Here is a 20245-nt window from a genome sequence, read left to right as displayed (position 1 = left end):
TCGTCCTTCGGTTGCGGGCGGTGTGGTGGGCTGGGGCCCCTCGGCTAGCTCGCGACTCGCGAGGCCCGTACAACCCGAATCAGCCCGACGACCGAAGTTCGGTCGTCGTCGCTCGAACCGTTGTTGGTTTCCGTTCTTACTTCTTATGAGAGAGTTTTGAGATAAACAGCCAGCTCGCTTATTTGTTTTGTTAAATTTTTTGTTATTGTTTTCTTGCAGTTTTATAAGTTTCTGTTATTTGATTTGTAGACATTATTAAGTTCAGAATGGCTCATGGAAATAAAAAAAGTGTTAAAAAAAAATAAAAATAAATGTCATTACTCAGATGTTGATTACATTTTTTTTCAAATAAGTATTAGTTCATAGATAGATGACCAAATACCAAATTGTGTTGTGTTTAAGTTAAGGAATAAAGTGCCATTAGATTTATTTTAGTTTCTTATTATTTACAATTTAAAAATGTTACCATAATTTTATTTTGCGCTACATAAGTAAATTCGTTTTGTGATGTGACGTTTGTCACTTTTAATAATAATAAACGTCTGATTTTTTTATGGGCTCAATTTTATTTGACTACCATTGACTCGAAGACTCGACGCAGCCCCCTGGAACTGACCCGGCGAACCGTGAACGTAGCAAACTAGCAACCTACGGAACGATACGCCGAGTCGGCATATATTGACTCGGACGGACGACATGGCGACGCGACGCTTACGGCAAACCTTAGAGTATTAAGCCAGAAAGGAGACGCCATCACTCGAACGATGCTAATTAATTTTTCTGCCAAAACATCGGCGGGGGACGAGGCACTCACACAGACAAAATTTTACTACAGAAACAAATTGCACAATGTTTGTACACACGCACACAAACCTAATTTGCTTACACAAGAGTAACCGCAACGCACACATTTAAAGTTGGTGTGGCTAACTACCAACTTAGGAAAATAACCATTATTAGGATAAATTCATGTGATAAATTTTTATAATTTTTCACGCCCTTTCTTCATTATTTAAAGACATTAGTATAATAAGAAAATTTGAAGTGTCGGGTAAACCTTCAAAGTACTTTTGAGCGAATCCACGAACAGGACAACTAATAATCAATAGTAAAGCATATTTACTTAAGTCATTGAACAATATGATCCCTATGTAAGTACCATCTGTTAGTAAAAAAATTATGCAAATAAAAAATTAAGCCACAAAAAACGTCATAGTGCGGAACTTTGCAATAAACTGGCAACATTGACTCGGCATTACTCGGCAATGAATATTTATTTAATTTTCACGTATTCTTATAATATACGATAATATTACTTAAGAAAATACTTACAGATGAAATGTCACGTTGTCTTTTTGTACACTCGATGTGTCAGACCTTTTTTTACAGCCGAATACACTGCATCCAGTCATTTTTGTCGGAGCTCTTTACACTAACAAGCGTCGTACCGGAATGGCGCGGAAGGGTCGAGAAACAGTTTTATATAACGGGTATGTCCAGCGGGTTCGTACTTTGACAGAGGGGGACGCGCGTAAAGGCGACTCCTTTCTGGCTTAATACTCTAAGCGGCAAACCGAGTTAAACCGAGTTGCAACTCGGGTTGGTATCCGTTTCAACTCGAGTTACTCGAGTTACCAAATAGTCAACTCGGCCCATCACTACAATCCGGCTAATAAATAAATTTAAAAAAAAAGCAAGACTACAGTGTAAACTGTAAGCACTTGACTGGAAAATAATATGTAGTCACTACTCACTAGTCAGTTGTAATGTGCTCTGAGTTATATTGAAGTATATTTTTATGTATAGTCTAAATTGTGCCCAATAATTAAAATAATTAATTGTTATTTATTTAATCTAGTTGGAGAACAGAACGCTTTTAGTGTCTCAAAAGATGATTTGTATTATAAGTATCAGTGCAATCGTATCTGGGCTAGCAATTTTTTTACTTTTTTTACATTTCTCATTAGATAAAAAAATATTCTACAAAAATTTAAATAATAAACATGTTGTTGTGACTGGCGGGTCGAGTGGCATTGGTAAGGCTGTTGCCATCGAGGCCGTAAAATTAGGAGCTAATGTAACAGTTATTGGTCGAGATATTAAGAAACTATCATCTGTAGTTAGTGAGATGCAAGGACATTTTATAAATAAAGAACAAAAAGTACAATATGCATCATTGGATGTTACATCTGATTATAATACCATAGCAAAATGTTTATCTGATTTGGAAAATAAAATTGGAACAATATTCATGTTATTTAATTGTGCTGGTATGTGTATTTGTGGTAAATTTGAAGAAATGAAAATTGATGAAATTAAACAAATGATTGATTTAAATTATTTTGGAACTGCATATCCAACAAAGTATGTTTTACCAAAGATGAAAGAGAGAAATGAGGGTATTGTTGTTTTTGTTTCAACAGAAGCTGCCTTATTAGGTAAGTTCAGTAAGTCCAATAATATGAACTGAGGTTCAAGATATTATTAAAGTTATATATAATTTTACTCTTCAGGAATATATGGCTACAGTGCGTACGGTGCAGCAAAATGGGCAGTTAGAGGCTTAGCAGAATCAGTGTTTATGGAACTGGTAGGAACAAATGTAAGGCTGACTCTTGCATTTCCTCCTGATACAGACACACCTGGGTTTAAACAAGAGGAACTCACAAAACCTGCAGAAACCAAACAGATATCGGGTTCAGGAGGCCTTCATTCTCCATCTGAAGTTGGTAGGAAGATGCTTCAGGATGCACTAGTAAGGACAATTTGTGATAGGTTCCATCAAATATTAATACAGTTTATATATTATTATGTCCATTCAATTAAGCTTAATTTTTTTTTTCAGAAAGGAAAATGCTATTCAGTTTTTGGATTTAGTGGGCAGCTTTTATCCCTACTATACTGTGGAAATATAGATAGTGTAAGTCAAGTGTTCCTTCAAATTGTGACTATGGGATTTTTACGTGGTATTTTAGTAGTCATCATGTTATCATTTCACAAAATTGTAAGAGATGGTTTAAGTAAAAAGAAAAAAGAAAGTAGCCATTAAAAATTTATTAAAATGTTTATTATAATATTAAAAAATGTATAATAGATAGCTTAACTAATTACAATATAAAACGGTTTACCTTTTACATCAACAAGAATAAAATAATAATTTCTGCAGTTTAAGTTTAACTTTTTTTATAATAGATTAATATGAATGATATCTTTATAATTTATGAAGCATTTAAGCACAAATTTTGCTGATAGTGTAATTTAAATCCACGGCCAGTGTAAACACTATCAGATCTAAACAAAACCATAATAGGACCAACAGCACTATCTGAAAGAGATGAAAAATGCATTTATTTAATTTTTAAACTTGACTGAAAATAAATAATAAAGAATATTTTGGATGTTTAACTGTTATTCCTAACCACATGTATGATCTGTGAAAAATTTTATAATAATTATTGATAGACTCCGGGGTTTGTAAAACTATGAAGATCATGCAAAGTATTAAATTTATTTTTTAGTTTATCTATATTTTGTACCTGTAACTGGTGCATCAAAAGAGAAGTCTTGAATGGAAGACCCATCATTTAATCTTTCTCCACAAAGTCGTATTGCAGATATTAACAGCCAGTCTGACGGACAATTAAAGATTTCTACTCCTGCTTGCCTTGGAGGTAATATTGGAAGACCTTCTAAAATTACATATATTAATAAGGCAGGCAAAGTATTTATAACTCTGGAAGGACTATCAAATTCATATATATTTTTCTTAAAGATTATGTACAAAAACTGTAAATTTAATGGTTTTCCGCCGGTATTAATTTAACCGCTACTGATAAAGATAATTAAGATATTATAACGCCTTGGTTCAATTGTTTACAAAATTATTAAATTTCATTTAATAATAAATACATGCCACTCACCACCATCGTAATTTACAATCTGCATGTATCCAGCATTTTTATAAGTGATACTGCAAGAACCCGGTTGACGTTGTATACAAATTACATAATTTAGATTATTCTGCAAATAAATTGATAAATAGCATTGCTCTAAAAAATTACATAATAGTACAAAATGTAATTTTTATACAATATACCTAACTAAATTACCAGATAAGATGATGTTTTTCCATTCGATATTTCGGAAATGTCCCGATAGTTAAAAGATACCAAATATCCCTGCTCTTCTTGGAAATACTGGAGACATCCAGACGGTGGTGATAAGGCATTATTTGGCAAAAGTTGTGTAATCTAGAAAAAAGGGGAATTCATCATATTATTTAGATAAAAGCCAACGTATATTCTACAAAGGGAATTAAAAAAGATAGGCAATCAAATTATCTATAACATTTTTATCGCCCACGAATAATGAGTTGATGTAAGTAAGATAACTTCTTATTAGAAGAGTAATTAATTATTGCCTCATAATCATGCCATTATTATGTATTCATAGTGATGGTAGATATTATGTATTAATTTACGAATTAAACAGTCAAAACAAATATTTAATAATGGTTCTGAACAAATCAAGTAATTAATGTAAAAAACAATATAAAATGTCTAATTTTATTTATTCTCTGATTTTCAGTCTTAGCAATTGCCCCTAAATTATTGATTGATTTTTCAGGCAGTCGAGATAAGAGAATTTATTCTACTGTGGGATTTATTGCCAAAATAGATTTTCCGCATTAGGTCACACTTAGGTAATACAGACTTGATGTTTGTATCCTTAGTAAATATAACATTATAAGGAAAATTTATCATCAAATTTGCATGTCATTGAGTGTATCTTCTGTTAAGTTTGTAGATACATTTGTGCGTCGTATTTTTATTTAAGTACTTAAGGTTGGGGATTTTAATCGTGATTGTACTTTTTTTGAAATTTTTAAAGAACGCGCATTTTGTATACCTATACCTATATCTAGGTATATCTATTATTAAGGCCATGTAGACAGTTTATTAATTCTTAGCTGGGGAGACATTATTGTGATTAAATTAAAAATTAATAACTATGTTATGTTATCTTAGCTGATCGTGGGAGTTTTTATTTAAAGGTGTCAGAATTTACCAAATGAGTTCCTTAATTTATGTCTTAGACACATCAAATAAATCTTTACTTTTTTTATACACTGTTCGTATTGCTACCGTGTTCTTCCCACAGTAGGTAGTGTAAGTGTATGCTCCTATTTCGCCACTTGCTGATAAAGGTGAAACGTTCGGTTTTCTTATTTATTTATTAGATTTTTAATTACAATCATTAAATAAATAACATGTGACGAGGAGCATGATATATTGGTTGCTTACAATCATTTCGTAAAAAAATATATTGGCGATTTAAGATTAACGGAGAGTGGCCAATACTTCTCGTCTGTCCTACGCTTGGAGTTGAAAACTGGCAATAATAGTAACGACAATTAGTGTGCATTAAGCTATCTACATGAATATTTTTATACTTTTATTATCAGTTGATATACCTTTATAGCAAATATACGACTCTCAGGTGTGACAGTTTGGATCGACAAATTGATAGGGCCTGCTGAATTTCCAACTTCTACATAGACTGCAAACAGAAAAATATGTTAAAATCTATACAATACTAGCGGACCCAATAGACGTTGTCGCACATGATATTTCCAGGGATTACGATAATTAACAAAGTATGAAAGTACCGACTGCAGCGCCATTTGCCGGGCTGATTTGTGAATCTAAACCATCCAGGGTGCCCAGGGCGTCTATTTAAACTGCTCAATAAATCTAAAAACAAATAGGTAAACGAATAGGTATTCGTGCAAAAAATATAAGAATGAACATTTGCTTTCAGGTTCTTGAAAAACACAAAACTAACGCTCATAAAAATTTATCGTTACAAGTCTCGGTTGAGGTAAGGTTAAAGACTCACACATAAAGAAGATACTAAGAGATGTTTAAAAATCTACGAGCGCATTAAGAAAACTGGATCAGTGATCACAACAGCTGTACCAAGGAGTTGTGTTTTGTGTGTCATATATATTTAAGTAATTAATGTGATAACACAATGTGTGTTTGTTTGCGGCATGACCTGAGTAATAGATGACGAGGAAAACCTATTAACAAGTTTCTATATAACAACATATTTGTCTTGTTCTACTTTGGTTAAAATAAATAAAATAGATAAATATTTTTAATATAATAAATAGATAAAGATTACGAAAAAAAATTCTTATTTTCGTAATCTTTACGATAGTAAATTTATTAAAGATTATTCAGAAATGATTAAATTTCTGATTAATAAAATGTAGGTATATATTTAACATTGAACAATCTTTGGACTAGATATTATTTATCACCCATTGACAACCCATCAGGCAGTTTTATAAGTCAAAGCAAATTTTATAAAAATATAGGAAATACCGTGCTGGCCCGTATTGATTCCGCATAGGATTGGTAAAACATTGTTGACATCTTGTCCCGTTATTATAAATTGGTCCTGTTCACAATTTCCAGAGTTGGGAGGCAACAACTAAAAAAAATAGTTTTCATATATGTATGTATATTTCCGTATTTGTGTATTATTGTTAGGCATCCTGAATCATATAATATATAGTTTATGAGATGTTATTGATGTCCTGTAACTCTTAATAGGTCTTTTAGCCATATACCCTTCTGCTGAAACAATTAAAATTTGTTTGCTAAAACACGGAGACAGTATATACAATCAACTGGCTATACATACTTCAAATGTTAAGAAATCCAGTCTTATTTGCTTAACTTCTGGCCATGCTTTCTCCAAAGTAATGGTGCACGATAATCTGTCAAAGGTTGGCAAGGGAAACTCTCTATTAGTAAACCACCCGTTAGGAGATGCAGATCTACTCTCGCATGTGAATTGCACTGAAATTATGATAAAATCTTAACAAGTATTTACATTAGAGTCTATTTTTTACCTCACGATTTCTGGTGACTGGTTATTTAAAGTTAAATTCAAAATCATTTATTCATCTAGGTAACTTAATGTACACTTATGAACGTCAAAGTTTCAGGCCGGGCGCAGCATGAATTGGCACGAAAATTAATACTGTAATTATGTTAATTAGTAAAAAAACTGGCAAAATTTATTACTTTTCATTTCTATACGGCATATTTACGTTTACTTTTAACTATGAAAAGGGGGTTCCATTGAGTTATACTTTTTAAATTTAACATTATTCAGAGAGTTGTCAGAACTGAGTCATTTATAACTGCGATTCGGCATTTTTGTTTTTCAAATTTCCATTATTAATTAATTTACTGTCAATAAATTACACATGTAACCCTTACCGATACAACACGTTCCATAGCCATCAGCACACACTCCCATATTAGTACCACCTGACTTCTGGCAATCATATTCATGAAGGCATAATCCTTCCAATCCATTAGAAGATGTACAAGGGATATGATCAAATTCAACAACCTCGAATATATCTAGAAAACGATTATCTCTTGGTGATTTTGTCTTTAATTTTTTTAATCTTCTTGGTGGTTCCCTGCAACTTGAAATCTTTCTTTTCGGTTTAAAGGTATGCTGAGTTTGATGTTTAATATTTTCGGTATGATCTTCGCGTTTTCGATGCTCGGAATTCTTATAGTTGATCTCTGTGTCCCCTTCTTTAAACTTTTCCTTCATGTAATTATATCGCTCTGGATCAATAGTCAATATTGGAGAAAAGTTTTGAACTTCTTTCAATGATTCGTCAGCACTATTGTTTTGTAAACTCGCAGAATACCACCGCGAGCTAGTTGTTGTAAAACAAGACAACATCGTTATTAATATGGTAATCATTATTTAAAATTCGCTATACGTTTTCACACTGGGTAAACTAATAAACTGATCTCTCAACTGAACTCACAACATTATTTAATGATAGACTTATACGTAAGTTTTCTTTGACGGATATAATTAAATATCTAGAAATCGTTATGCTTTTCCTATTTGCTCTACTTTTACCGCATGAAATAAGATTCATGTCTTAGATTTATAAAAGAGACAATTATCCCGATCAAAATAAATTCTCCATAATTTATTTAGTAATTTATAAATCAGCTAAAATGTATGGTGTTTTTATTGAAAGTTCTAGATTGAAATGTATTAATGCCATTACATTTTCCAGTATATAATTTGTGCAAATATCGTTAGTAATGCATATATGACACATATAGGTCATAATATATTATTGTTATTTATTATCTTGCACACTATGCTATGCTGTTTTGTCTTGACCCAATGAGGTGTCCTTGCTCTACCACACCTAGGCTTTTCTTAAGCTCACGCATACAATGTGAGACAATATATGAGTATCTAGTTATTATACAAGCTCCTTGTATTTATATTAAGCCTACTATAAAAGGGTTACACTGACCGTTTAAATTCATATCAGTCTAGTGCGTGAAAGGAAACAACCATGATTGCTAAGGTAAGAAATTAAATAAATTGTCTTAGAAATTATGTACCTACCTGTTAGCTGTCAGTTATATACACTTACACTGTTGGTTGTATTTTTTGAAACCGATAGAGAAAAGTTTAAGATTATATGTTTTATTCTTTATTTATTTATTTATTTATATATAAAATTTAATTATGATGATAATGTTAATAATTGATAACAAAAGTCTTTGGGGAGAACGACTGAAAGCTTTCATCGAAAATGTTAACTAATTCCGTTGAAATTTGATATCATACTATAGGAAACTAAAAGGTTGTATCACGTTTATACGCCAGTTAAAAACATCCATTAGGTATATGTCTGCATATTGTTAGACAATAACATTTAAGTAAAACATAATCTATCCACTTGTCTTGAGGATAGCTTACGGAACCCATTCGAAGATTCGAAGATAATTAAAAAATTACATATAAAATAGTAATACTTTTCAAATTAAATACTTTTTACCATTCATTAAACGTTATAGTGGTTCTTTTGATTATATAAGTTAAATCTAGTTTTCACAGAAATAAAAATCTAAAATTTTAGTTGAAAATGTAAAAAGCAATAAATGCCCGTTGTAAAGCTGTTTTTGTTTTTAAATATTAATTATTTAAAGAAAGTCAGTCGTCTGTACTCTACTATAATTCTTAAAAGTGATACACGTAAAAGTTTTCTATTATTTAAGGTACTGATTGTTGCTTGCTTTGCGGTGGCTGCTCAAGCCGGAGGTCTTCTGGCACCAGCTTCTTATGGAACTCCGTATGCATATGGGGCTTGGAACCCATACAGTTCATACCCCGCGCAACCTGCAATTGCTACTCAGCATTCCAATATTCTGCGGTCCCCATTCAATTTGGGTCAGGTATAACTATATCTTATAAAAATGAGCGTATAAGCTTTTTAATTTATATTAATTAGCGGGTACGGTTTTTCCTAAAACTGTGATAATAACTAAACCTTCTCTTGAAATTTAAATTAATAATGTAAATGTTTGATATAGATTCTATAATTAAAAAATCGTTATATTATCTTAATAGATTGAAAGAGGAAAACTAACATGTTTTGGTATTTACAATATTCCCAGGAAGAATTCAATTTTCAATGGTTCAATTCTCGTAAAAGTTTATTTGTAAAACACCAAAGGATTTTCTCGTCTGTTGTTTAAAGTCTACGTCTAAAAATATATCCTTTATTTTAGATATCGACATACAGCAAAGCAATTGACACACCATTCTCGAGTGTTCGTAAAGCTGATATTCGCGTAAGCAACCCTGGTTTTGCGGTGGCACCAGCTTATCATGGTTTTGCCAGCCCGGTCGTGTCACATGTCGCTGCTCCTTTAGCAACCGCTAGAGTAAGTTGATAATTACACTACTATGACAACAAACTTTTCCAAACCGTTGATGTGTGTTGTCGAATAAGTTTTTTCTTTAACTTGATACCTAGATGTGTTTTAAATATGTATTTTTTATTATTATTACGCACTTTGACTGAAAAATAATAGATTTTTAAATCCCAAATGTAAACAGCTTTAGGTACCTATGTTAACTTCTATTTGAAGAAAAAAAAATTATTGTTTCAGGTCGCTGGTGGCCTTTTGGGAGTGGCTTATTCTGCTGCACCCGCAGTTTCCCACATGACTTACACTAACGGCCTCGGTCTTGCCTACGCGTGGTAATCACTTCTTCTAGATTTAAGAATTGTTTTATAAGTGTGCTCAAAGATTCCTCGTTATTTATTACCAATTATTGTTAGCGTTTTTGAATATTTTGCTGTTTTATGAAATACAATACAAAAAAATATCTAGTGGTTTTATTTCTTAAATTTTGCCTTTTAAAACAAAATTGACTTTTGTTCTAGATCAACTTATCGCTTTTTTCAAGGCCTTCAACTTTCGATTATAGGTCATTTAATTTAAGTTGGATTAAATGTTTATCTTGATCAAATGTTTTTATACCAGTGAAGGGTGAAGATATTTATCTGTGACAGTGCTTCATTATTACATATTCATAGATTCTACACAATCTGTATTTCAGCAATAAATTTGACATGTCTAGCCTGTGGTTAAAGTAGCGTAAATAAAAAAGTGTGTAATTTGAGGTTTTCGTATTAAGTATTTGCAGCCGCTATTTGCACTCTAGATTTAACTAAAAAATTTTAGAAATTTGTCTATTTTAATATGGTTTAAGCAGTATTTGATTTACGTTGCCAAAAGCTTGATTTAATAATTTCCTTAGATAAAACATCGATAAAGGAATTTTTGCAAGTTTGTAGTTTTTTAAGAGAACAGAAAGACCTCTTTTGTAGAGGTTTTTGACATTATTTTAAGGTATTTTACATTATATTAATAATTTGAATTTCTACTATATTTTTTAACGTCCTTCAAACTTTTTTTTCACATTGATTTTTATTTCAGGTTATTATCGACCTGTCAAGAGGACATTTTTTCGTCAAGCTGTCTCCACAAATTCGCAAAATAGGAGACGAAAATCCATTCAAGTTCTCAAACTTCCTGTCAAATCTACCACCGATCGTAAGTATGGTTTAATGTTATGTAAATATTTAACAAATACATTGACTTTCTTTTAACTTAACATTGATAGTGAAATATATTTGATAGATATATCTGAAAATGTAAATTTATGCTATAATTATTTTTCTTCATATTGACGTGATCTTATTCCTGCGTGGGTGAGATTTTGTTTAGAAGTATAAATGAAAAGTACTTAGGTTTTATTATTCTAACTGCAATGCTTTGAAATAAGAAAACATTTTATAAAGTTGTCACTACTAGTAGACACCAATGCTAGAGTAACTGAACATTCCTAAAGTCTACATTGTTTTTCTTAAGCTATAAACAATAGACATTGAGTACAGCAAGCTAACTTATGAAGTCTCAGCAATCTAGAAGTAATTTAGATAACATCCATAGCTTTATTTATAGTATAGTATATATTCTGAGACTTAGTAATTACATTTAATATTATATTTTATCAAATACTTTTATTCTAAATATATAATACATGTAGTTCCATATTGCAAATTGTGTATAGGGTGGTAGAGCAATGCCGCGATGCAGTAAACGCACGCGAGGTGCAGCAGCTGATTTGCTGCCAGGTACTACCTCTCTTGAAGACCACCACCACCACAAAAGGTCAAGGAACACAAGGTCTGTTAAATAAAATGTAATATAATTTATAATGTTTTGTTATATCCATTTTTTTCCAATGAATTTAAAAATTTTGATATACTTTAAATTAACCTTGAAATTTTGGCATGAAATACCTATGAAACTGGACTGGTTTATCCAAGGGAATATAAATAGTTTGCAACATATATAAGATAATATAATATACATTTGTCATGCTGACTGTTTTTACTGGTTTGCAAGAGTAAACATACAAAAAACATTGCTTAATTTTACCTACTCTACAAATATTCCTATTTAACTTGTGTTACCTTGTAATGTTTCTAAATTATATAGATTTTTCAAACTATACATCAAGGTGCAATTTCAAGCAGTGTATAATATTACTATTGTATAAGTATTTGAAATTTTAATTTGTACACCACAAGCTGTTTTCAATATGATGCTATTTTTTTTTCAGTTCTCGAAGACATTCCAAAACTGAAGATATAAGTTTTAGTCCTAAAAAATGTTTAGTCTGGTTTAAAGAATATACCACAATTGCAGAACCAGATGTATTAGGTAAGGAAATATATATACTGTATATCAGTATTTTTACAACTTAAATACCACAATATTATAAATAAAACAATTATTATAGACAAAATTTACTACAGAAATTCAAATATCTCACAAATCTAAACACATTGAGAATCAAACAATTAAGGCACTCATTAGTTTATGGAAATTTTACTTTTACAACCATGTATTTTATATCATGTCATCACTTAATTGATTGTACATGTAATGTGATATATAAAATATGCCAATGTCTTAAATTATTTCTATTGTTATAATAGCAGTAAGACTGTCATCATTCTAAATTCTGTATAAACTTTATAGACAGTTTTTTATACAATATAATAATAATTCACATGTATTTTGGTTCTAAAAGTTCTTAATTGTTATTATTTATTTCAGGGCCTGAAGGTATGGAAAAATTTTGTGAAGATATAGGAGTGGATCCAGAAAATGTGGTTATGTTGGTCATTGCTTATAAAATGGGAGCTAAACAAATGGGTTATTTCACACAAGAAGAGTGGTTGAAAGGTTTGTATTGATATAGAAATTGTTTAATTTTTTCAGTGAAGATTAAAAACACTATAAATCAAATTAAATAATATACAAAGCTTAAGTTGTTTGCCAAAGCTTTTTATAAGGTAATGAAATTTGAACAATATAACTTGGCAAAGTTAGCATGAATTACATATAAAAAACTATAAGCAAGATTTGATAATATAAATTTAGTATTAATTAATTTTATGATTTGCTAGAGACAATTTTATCAAACCTTTAAAAAACAAGTTCTTGTTGGTATGATCATCACTATACAAAATTAAAGCAAGTCTCACAAATGATTTGCATTTTGCTGTATCTTACCAAATATTTGCAAAAGTATTTAATAGTTAAGTTTATGTAATAAGGTCAAATAAAAACTACATTGTTGTTAGGTAGTCAATTATTATTTAAATATTCCATCATTGTACCTAATAATTTAAATCTGTGATAGTTACTAAGCTTTTAAGGTGAGATTTGGGCTTCGCAAAAGAAGTAAGATTCTAACAATTGTTATTATAACAGGTTTAACAGATCTACAATGTGACAGCGTACTCAAATTGCAGACCAAATTAGACCATCTTCGAAGTTTGCTCAATGATCCATATGTCTTTAAATCAATATATAGATATTCTTACGATTTTGCAAGGGTGAGTTAAAGTTGTTTTTCTGACTAAGAATGTGCTATATGTTATTTTATTATAGTACTTGCATTGTGATAAGTGCCATTATAATTGCTAAAGCCATTCAATTAGATTGATTTCATTTAAACTACAGGGTTTTACTACCTTTTAGAAATAAATTAATTGTAAGGATGGATAACTGAAAATTCGCCCACTAAGGGTACATACATAACTGGGATTAAAGTTTAATGAAGTAGAAGAAGCTGCAGTCAATCCCTAGTTATATATAACTCATAACTTATAATCCTTTCTTACCTGATTTGGTTTTATATTTATTAACTTAAATGTTATATGGTTGCAAATAATTGATTTGTATACAATGAACATTTACGAACGTCACTAAAAAAATAATCTTATTTATATTTCCATTTACTGCCCCAAATAAAATAAAGCTATCAAAATCAAAATCAAAACTCTCCGCTGTGACGCCAAGTCTATATTGTTAGTTATAAGATTTAGGAATTTAGGTTTAATTTTTTAATGTTTGTATGTAGGTTAGTTGGTGTGGGTAATATAATGGAATTCTATCGCATTAGTTGTAACTGTTAGGATAGGAAAATTTACTGGAAATAAATAAATAAGTTACCAATACTCGCCGTAACAGCGTTGTTACTTAGCTAGCTTCAATACAATTTTGACTTTTTCAGGATAAAGACCAACGTTCACTAGACACGAGTACGGCTCGTGCACTATTAGGAGTACTTCTACCGCGTTGGCCTCTTCGCCTACCCCTCGCAGAGTTTCTGACTCATGGACGGCGGTACAGGGTCGTTAACCGTGACCAGTGGTGTAATATACTCGAGTTCAGCCGCACTGTCGACACGCACCTCACTGCTTATGACGCGGATGGAGCTTGTAAGTATATATGTATGGAGCAGACATTAAGTGTTTTTAGCTAACAACAAAAATTAACTAAAAAAAAAAAATTTTTTTTTTTTTTGGAAAAGTAGTCTGACCTTTTTTGTTTTAAACAATATTATCTGGTTGGGTTGTAACAAAATGAACACTCAAATATAAATACAACATTCATGCAGAAAAAATTTACACATTGGCTGGAAATTATTATTTAGTTTGTATTATATTTTCTGTACTCAATTCGTACCGTGATAGTACCATATCTAGTAAGAGCGTACCGTAAATTCTTATTTTTCTTATATTTGCCAATATATTTTAATCATGATTATGTAAAGTATAGCTTTGATATCCCAGATATCCTGGGTTAGAGTTGGTGTGATTTGGGTTTGGGGACAAGAAGAGGAGACTTACTTATTAACATACCCTATAGTGGGACTAAAAAAATTGTTATCTTAGAATTAATTAGTCTATTTAATTATATGTATTATTCCAGGGCCTGTAATGTTAGATGAATTTGTGGAATGGCTGAGAGCAGAACGTGGAGACGCAGCTATGCACGCCAGCTGAGACCACATTGAGATGGGTAAGCCTTAATTATTTAAGTCCACCATCCGTTAAATAGGCGTCTTATTTAAAATTTAATCAAAATTTTCGTTAAATTTTCAAAGTTTCTTTACTTTGAATTTAAAAAAAGGCGTTTTAATTTTAGAAGATCTTCAATGATAAAGTAATGAGATTTATGGTTTATGTTTGACATTGCTCTATATTTTATTTAATAATTTGGGCCGGAAACAGTAGATATTTACATAACTTAAAAATATTTATACATTTTTTTTTTCAGGATTGGGTGAGGCTTGCACTAAGATGGTTCATTGTGGGCCTGCCTTATAGATTTAAGTGTATATTGTTTATCTATGTATATTATGTTCTACACATACCCTACAATAATAACCCTAATGTTTATTAATACCGCGATTACTTTATATTTGACGCAGTTATATCTATAGTTTCACTGGCATATATGTTAATGCCACGGGTTGACTGATTCTAATAGAGCCAATGCCATAGATAATATTTATAAATACTTTATTCTCAAATGATCTATGGCGTCATTACTCGTTATTCAAATGAGATGAGCATACTATACCTGTTCATATTGACTTATTATTTTACGCAACATACATCCTTTGTTATGAAAATGTTAAAATTTCCGGTAATTGATGTTTCATTTTTATAAAATAATTGGTCTTTAATATGTTTGCGTAATAGAAAATATTTGGATCTCTAATTTTGCGGCTTTCTGTTTAAATTGAATTGTGGTCGCGGTATATGTATATTAAATTTGTATAACATAACATTTTATATTTTCCTTGTTCATCGCACGAAATTTGTAGTAATACTCCAATACATTATATTAGATAATTTATTTCATGCCCACCGACCCATTGTTTTAATAGTACAAGTAGTCATTGTAACAATAATATACATAAATAAATATTCTGGAACACATACTTTGTAACCACACTATTAACGTCATTAAAAGTTTTATTTAGTGCCAAAAATTTATTTGAACCCAAGTAGAAACTTTGCCATATGCCTTAAGAGTGTATATTTAGAATGCAAAGAAGACATGGGTCAGGTTGATTTATGGCACTATTGGAATCAAAGAAAATAAATGATTTAGCCAACCCAACATTTAATAAATATAAAGTCAGTCGGCTAATATTGTAAAAATTGATGGGCTATTTATTTAATTTGTACAGTTGTCTTCATTTATTTAAATCACTAAATATAAATTTATTTTTCTTGTATAGTGTCATTTTCATGTATGAACGAGTACTGCCAATGTTATTGAATTTATGATGTTTGTATGAATGATTGCAGAATGATTACTCATAATTGAAGTTGATAAAAAAATTTCTATATTTGAAAAAGAACTATCTTCAAGAAGGATGTTTAAGTAATATTGAACATTCTGTAATTATGCCAATATTTTTTAATTTTAAGATAAGTTCAAATGCAAAGGAATTTAAAGAATTTGGATTTGCTTTAATTTCAGATGAATACATTTTTATAGGCATTATTCATGATACCTGGATTAATTAAATATAAAGCCCCCGTTCAATATATTTTCTTTTATAGAATATTTTAACAAATGGTATATAGACTTACTCAATATTCTAAAGACTCAATGTTTCTATTTTGTACACTATATTTAGGTATCATGACTTTTGTCTCTGAAACAAGTTCCGATAGACTAGATATCTAGTCTAATCCTAGGTTTAGATGTAGATATCGTTTTGTATAAGCAAGTAGTTAGTATATTCAAATTTTCTGCGGGACATAGTCAGTACCATTCTCTTTAAGATAAATGGTATATCAAATTTATCTAAATTGTTTAGGCCCTCTTACCGAATGTCATTCAAGGAAAATAAATCATTTGGAAAATATTTTCAGTTTTAATATTATTGACCTGCAAATAAAATAAAATCATAGCAATATTAATATCTACACTTAATTGGTTGAAATTTTGATAAGAATAGTTACACTGAAATATACAAAGGTAAATTTGTTTATTTAGCAAATTTCCCATAAAAATCTATGGGAAATAGAAAGGTTTCATGTAAACGTAACATACGTACTTACTGTGTACTTAGTGAGTTTGAAGTCAGCATCTTCTAAAAAGATAAGATGTCAAACTATTGGTAATCATCTTAACTGAAGAACCGATAGATGCAACCAACATTGTTGTTATGTTATTATATAATATTGAAAAAACTTGGCTGTTCTTATGATATTATTCTTTTATTAATCAAAGAGTCTCATAACAATGAGCTATTTATTGCCTATTTACAATATCTGTCTGCTTTCATTTTGGCCCGTCTGTCTAATAATGTCTCATGAAGATTACCATCCACCTTTGCTTTCTTTAATTCTACTACACCTGTATCATTTATGCGCAGCTTTTTATCTTGGAATTTTTGAAACTTTTTTCTGAAAAAGAAACAAATAAATTATTGCTAATAGAATTGTAAATATATCTACAGCCTTACTCAGGGATATTAAATTATCTTTAATTGTAATAAATAATGATATATCAAAAACAAATTATGTAGCTTCAAACTTTGGGTCATCTTTACAAAATCAATTATTATAGCTCCCAGCTGTTGTTTTCATTTCGGTTAGAAACATCGCGTATCAATTATTGTTTAAAAGTACAAAGTGCCGACGCAGCGTGCGATTACGATGAATCGTTGACCTAGTATTTGTTATATTGAAATATCAATATACAGTTACAAATACAAATATTATCAGTGTGTATTTTAATAAAAATACAAACTATTAGTTGGTCAACTCAAAAAGGAAAAAGCCTGATGCCTAATGAACTTATAACTCAAAGGAATGAGGCAGTCAACTCACCAACCAACCAACAAGATAAAGAACTTGCTAAAGAAAAGCAGAAATAAAGAAAATATGTCTTCATTGTCCCTGAAAGTAGGTACTAATGATAAAGTTACTAAAGAAAAGCCTAAAAAGGAACCCCTACCACTTTATTGTTGAAAATGAAAAATATGGGTAATCTTTTTTCATTGTTTTCTTCTCTTCTCTCATAGATGAAAAGTTTACCACCAGACATTCATTTTATTATGATAAAAGACTTATGCACTTATGCACTAAATTATTATTAGTTTAAATAATATTATTTTCAATTACTTATTACTGTTATGTTACGCTAGGCCAGATTGTTATTTTAAAATTTTTAGAGACAATTTATAAAAAAAATAAAGATATAACACAAAATCTTCCATTACTTACACATAGTTGACTTCAACTTCTGCTAAGTCCCCTTCTTCCTCAGGCACTAAAACTTTTTGCACGACCTTACTTCTATTACTACGAATATTACAAAACTCTTGATTGCTCGCGGAGGAACGTATAGCTACTATAGAATCATCCTCATTATTCACACAGACAAATTTATTTAATGAACTAAGTATTGCTGTTTTACCTGTAACAAACACCAGCATGTAGCATACTATTTAATGTATATTTTTTTTGACATTCACAAGTTACATTGTGTTACCTTGTGATATAAATAAATTACTTTTAATAAAGAGGCCCAGGCCCATGCTCATATTCAGATTGTACTGGATTATTATTATATTTTATTGTTTTATACTCAATACTTTGGGGAAACCTGCATATTAACCTAGATTTATAAATATAACTGTATTACTTGCGCCAATACTCTTATTTTTTCTGTGCATATAAAGGTAAAAGCAATTAACTTACCATCTTGCCATACTGGTTCCCATTGTTCCATAGGTCCTACAGCATCAGATCTTCCAATAACTACACCATCTTTGGATATACCTAGATATTTTCCATATCCTGATTTGAGAGCAAATTTGTTTTCTCCTGCAGGAAAAGCTGTAAATATTTCCTCGGGAGATGGACCTTCACCTTCATTGTGAGGAGCACCCAAAGTAAATAAACCATTATCTAATGCTGATATATAGGTTAGATTTCCAAATTCAATGGAAATGGGACCAGTCAGATCCTCAATCTTTTCAACTTTCCACCAATTTCCATGTTTTACCAAATCTTCATCAATTTTAGAATGTGTTGACTTATCTTTATTTTTATGTTTTCTTTTTTTAGCTCTAAAAAAATTTTTGTAAAAATTACTAGAAGTGCTACAATATATTTTCAGTAGAAGTAGGATGAAATATTGTAATTTTTCTTATCCTGGGAATTCGGAAACCTAAACCAATAAGGATTTGCATATTACTTTATAGTACACTATAAATTTTATGTTTTATAGACAACTAATATGAACTTGGCCCAGAGGTTAATCCACACTCAACCCTATGAGGTCTACCTATGGGTTTTTTGAAAAGCAATACAGCAAGCAAGATACATGTAGTGTAGGAACCGTTGTCAAAGAGATAATAATAGAAGACGTGTCTTGCATAGAATGCTGATTATGTACTTTACTAAAATACACAATTTATAAAAGACAAATATAAGTATAAGACAAATATATTTAAGTACACCATAAAAACTACTGTTTTGAATTATTCCTACTAGACTGTATGTACTTACTTAGGTTTATCTCCTTTAAAAACCAATTTGCTACGTTTAACAGCTGCATATTCATCTGCCATTATTTAAAGGAAATATTTAATAATATATAATAACTTTTAAGGTAAAATAATTTGGTATAATTGTTCTATTGATGTTTCATTAGTAAATATTTAACAATAACTATGACAATTGACAATTACCAAATACCATAGATTGTACAATGTTCTTTACATTGTCACAGTTACAGAATCATTATAATATATTAACATTTTTTTAAATAACTGCTACTTCAGTACCTCGTCAAAGCATCGGATTTATTCTATGTATGTATGATGTATGGCATTGTAAATATCGATATGAAATATCCCTAATAGTTCGACGTCTGGATGATAAAAGACCACGCATAGTATCAGATGTCAGGTCGGAAGGTGGCAGATTTTCAATAATTTTTATTATTAAAATCGCGCTCAAAAATCTATTTTCACTTTTAAATACAGTGCGGATTATTCGTTAAAAAGCCGTTACTTTTTACATTTCTTTTACTTTTTTTTAAATAAAAATAAAATAAACGCAGAAGCACGCAGTTAACTTACGTAACGAATTAAATTACTGACAAAATCTACATTCCAAATGGCGGTATGCGTATATATATTTAATAGGGATTTCACCTAAAATCTATCAACACGAAATTAGATTTATTTAAATGTTGATTATTCTATACCTTTAACATAAAAAAATGTAATGTAAAAATATATTTGTAAAATCTTTTGAAAAATCTGAAGGAACAGATCCCCCCAGCTTCATTTCGGAATCTGGCTAATACTTAGTAACAAAAGTGAAAATAAGTTTTACCGACAATTTGGCGAAAGCAACTTCTAGGCGGAGCTTAACCTAATCGTACTCCGTGAGCTCCCTCTGACCCAAACATCGACA

General features: G+C 30.5%; 5 protein-coding genes across 5 annotated transcripts; 3 read left to right on the top strand and 2 right to left on the bottom strand.

Moving 5' to 3' along the window:
- The first annotated feature begins 1740 nt into the window (after nucleotides 1–1740).
- Nucleotides 1741–3104, top strand: LOC110993159 (3-ketodihydrosphingosine reductase). The gene is made up of 3 exons (XM_022259298.2): nucleotides 1741–2438; nucleotides 2514–2755; nucleotides 2846–3104. The coding sequence occupies exons 1-3, from the start codon at nucleotides 1892–1894 to the stop codon at nucleotides 3047–3049; spliced, it is 993 nt and encodes a 330-aa protein (XP_022114990.2). The 5' UTR covers nucleotides 1741–1891; the 3' UTR covers nucleotides 3050–3104.
- Nucleotides 3099–7470, bottom strand: LOC110993157 (the record flags this gene model as incomplete). The annotated part of the gene is made up of 8 exons (XM_022259291.2): nucleotides 3099–3325; nucleotides 3537–3689; nucleotides 3921–4020; nucleotides 4110–4250; nucleotides 5474–5559; nucleotides 6390–6498; nucleotides 6712–6869; nucleotides 7296–7470. Coding segments are annotated over 8 exons (1029 nt in total), but the record flags the coding sequence as incomplete, so codon positions are not given.
- Nucleotides 7471–8102: 632 nt separating this feature from the next.
- Nucleotides 8103–10245, top strand: LOC110993166 (pupal cuticle protein C1B). Its single transcript, XM_022259308.2, has 4 exons — nucleotides 8103–8431; nucleotides 9129–9305; nucleotides 9642–9797; nucleotides 10026–10245. Exons 1-4 carry the CDS (start codon nucleotides 8420–8422, stop codon nucleotides 10119–10121), a joined length of 441 nt encoding a protein of 146 aa, XP_022115000.1. The 5' UTR covers nucleotides 8103–8419; the 3' UTR covers nucleotides 10122–10245.
- A 251-nt stretch (nucleotides 10246–10496) lies between these two features.
- On the top strand, nucleotides 10497–16674 carry LOC110993164 (DCN1-like protein 4). The gene is made up of 9 exons (XM_022259306.2): nucleotides 10497–10772; nucleotides 10860–10976; nucleotides 11497–11612; nucleotides 12052–12152; nucleotides 12552–12680; nucleotides 13212–13336; nucleotides 14017–14224; nucleotides 14718–14807; nucleotides 15066–16674. Exons 3-8 carry the CDS (start codon nucleotides 11509–11511, stop codon nucleotides 14789–14791), a joined length of 741 nt encoding a protein of 246 aa, XP_022114998.1. The 5' UTR covers nucleotides 10497–10772; nucleotides 10860–10976; nucleotides 11497–11508; the 3' UTR covers nucleotides 14792–14807; nucleotides 15066–16674.
- Nucleotides 16675–17008: 334 nt separating this feature from the next.
- On the bottom strand, nucleotides 17009–19474 carry LOC110993163 (protein FRG1 homolog). The gene is made up of 4 exons (XM_022259305.2): nucleotides 19331–19474; nucleotides 18518–18888; nucleotides 18041–18233; nucleotides 17009–17218 (listed from the first exon to the last, which is right to left on the bottom strand). The coding sequence occupies exons 1-4, from the start codon at nucleotides 19390–19392 to the stop codon at nucleotides 17071–17073; spliced, it is 774 nt and encodes a 257-aa protein (XP_022114997.2). The 5' UTR covers nucleotides 19393–19474; the 3' UTR covers nucleotides 17009–17070.
- Between the last annotated feature and the right edge of the window lie 771 nt (nucleotides 19475–20245).

The sequence above is a fragment of the Pieris rapae genome, chromosome 3, assembly GCF_905147795.1.
Source record: "Pieris rapae chromosome 3, ilPieRapa1.1, whole genome shotgun sequence".
In the NCBI taxonomy this organism is placed as follows: domain Eukaryota; kingdom Metazoa; phylum Arthropoda; class Insecta; order Lepidoptera; family Pieridae; genus Pieris; species Pieris rapae.
The sequence above is the reverse complement of the archived record's forward strand: the minus strand, read 5'-3'. Positions and strand labels throughout refer to the sequence as shown.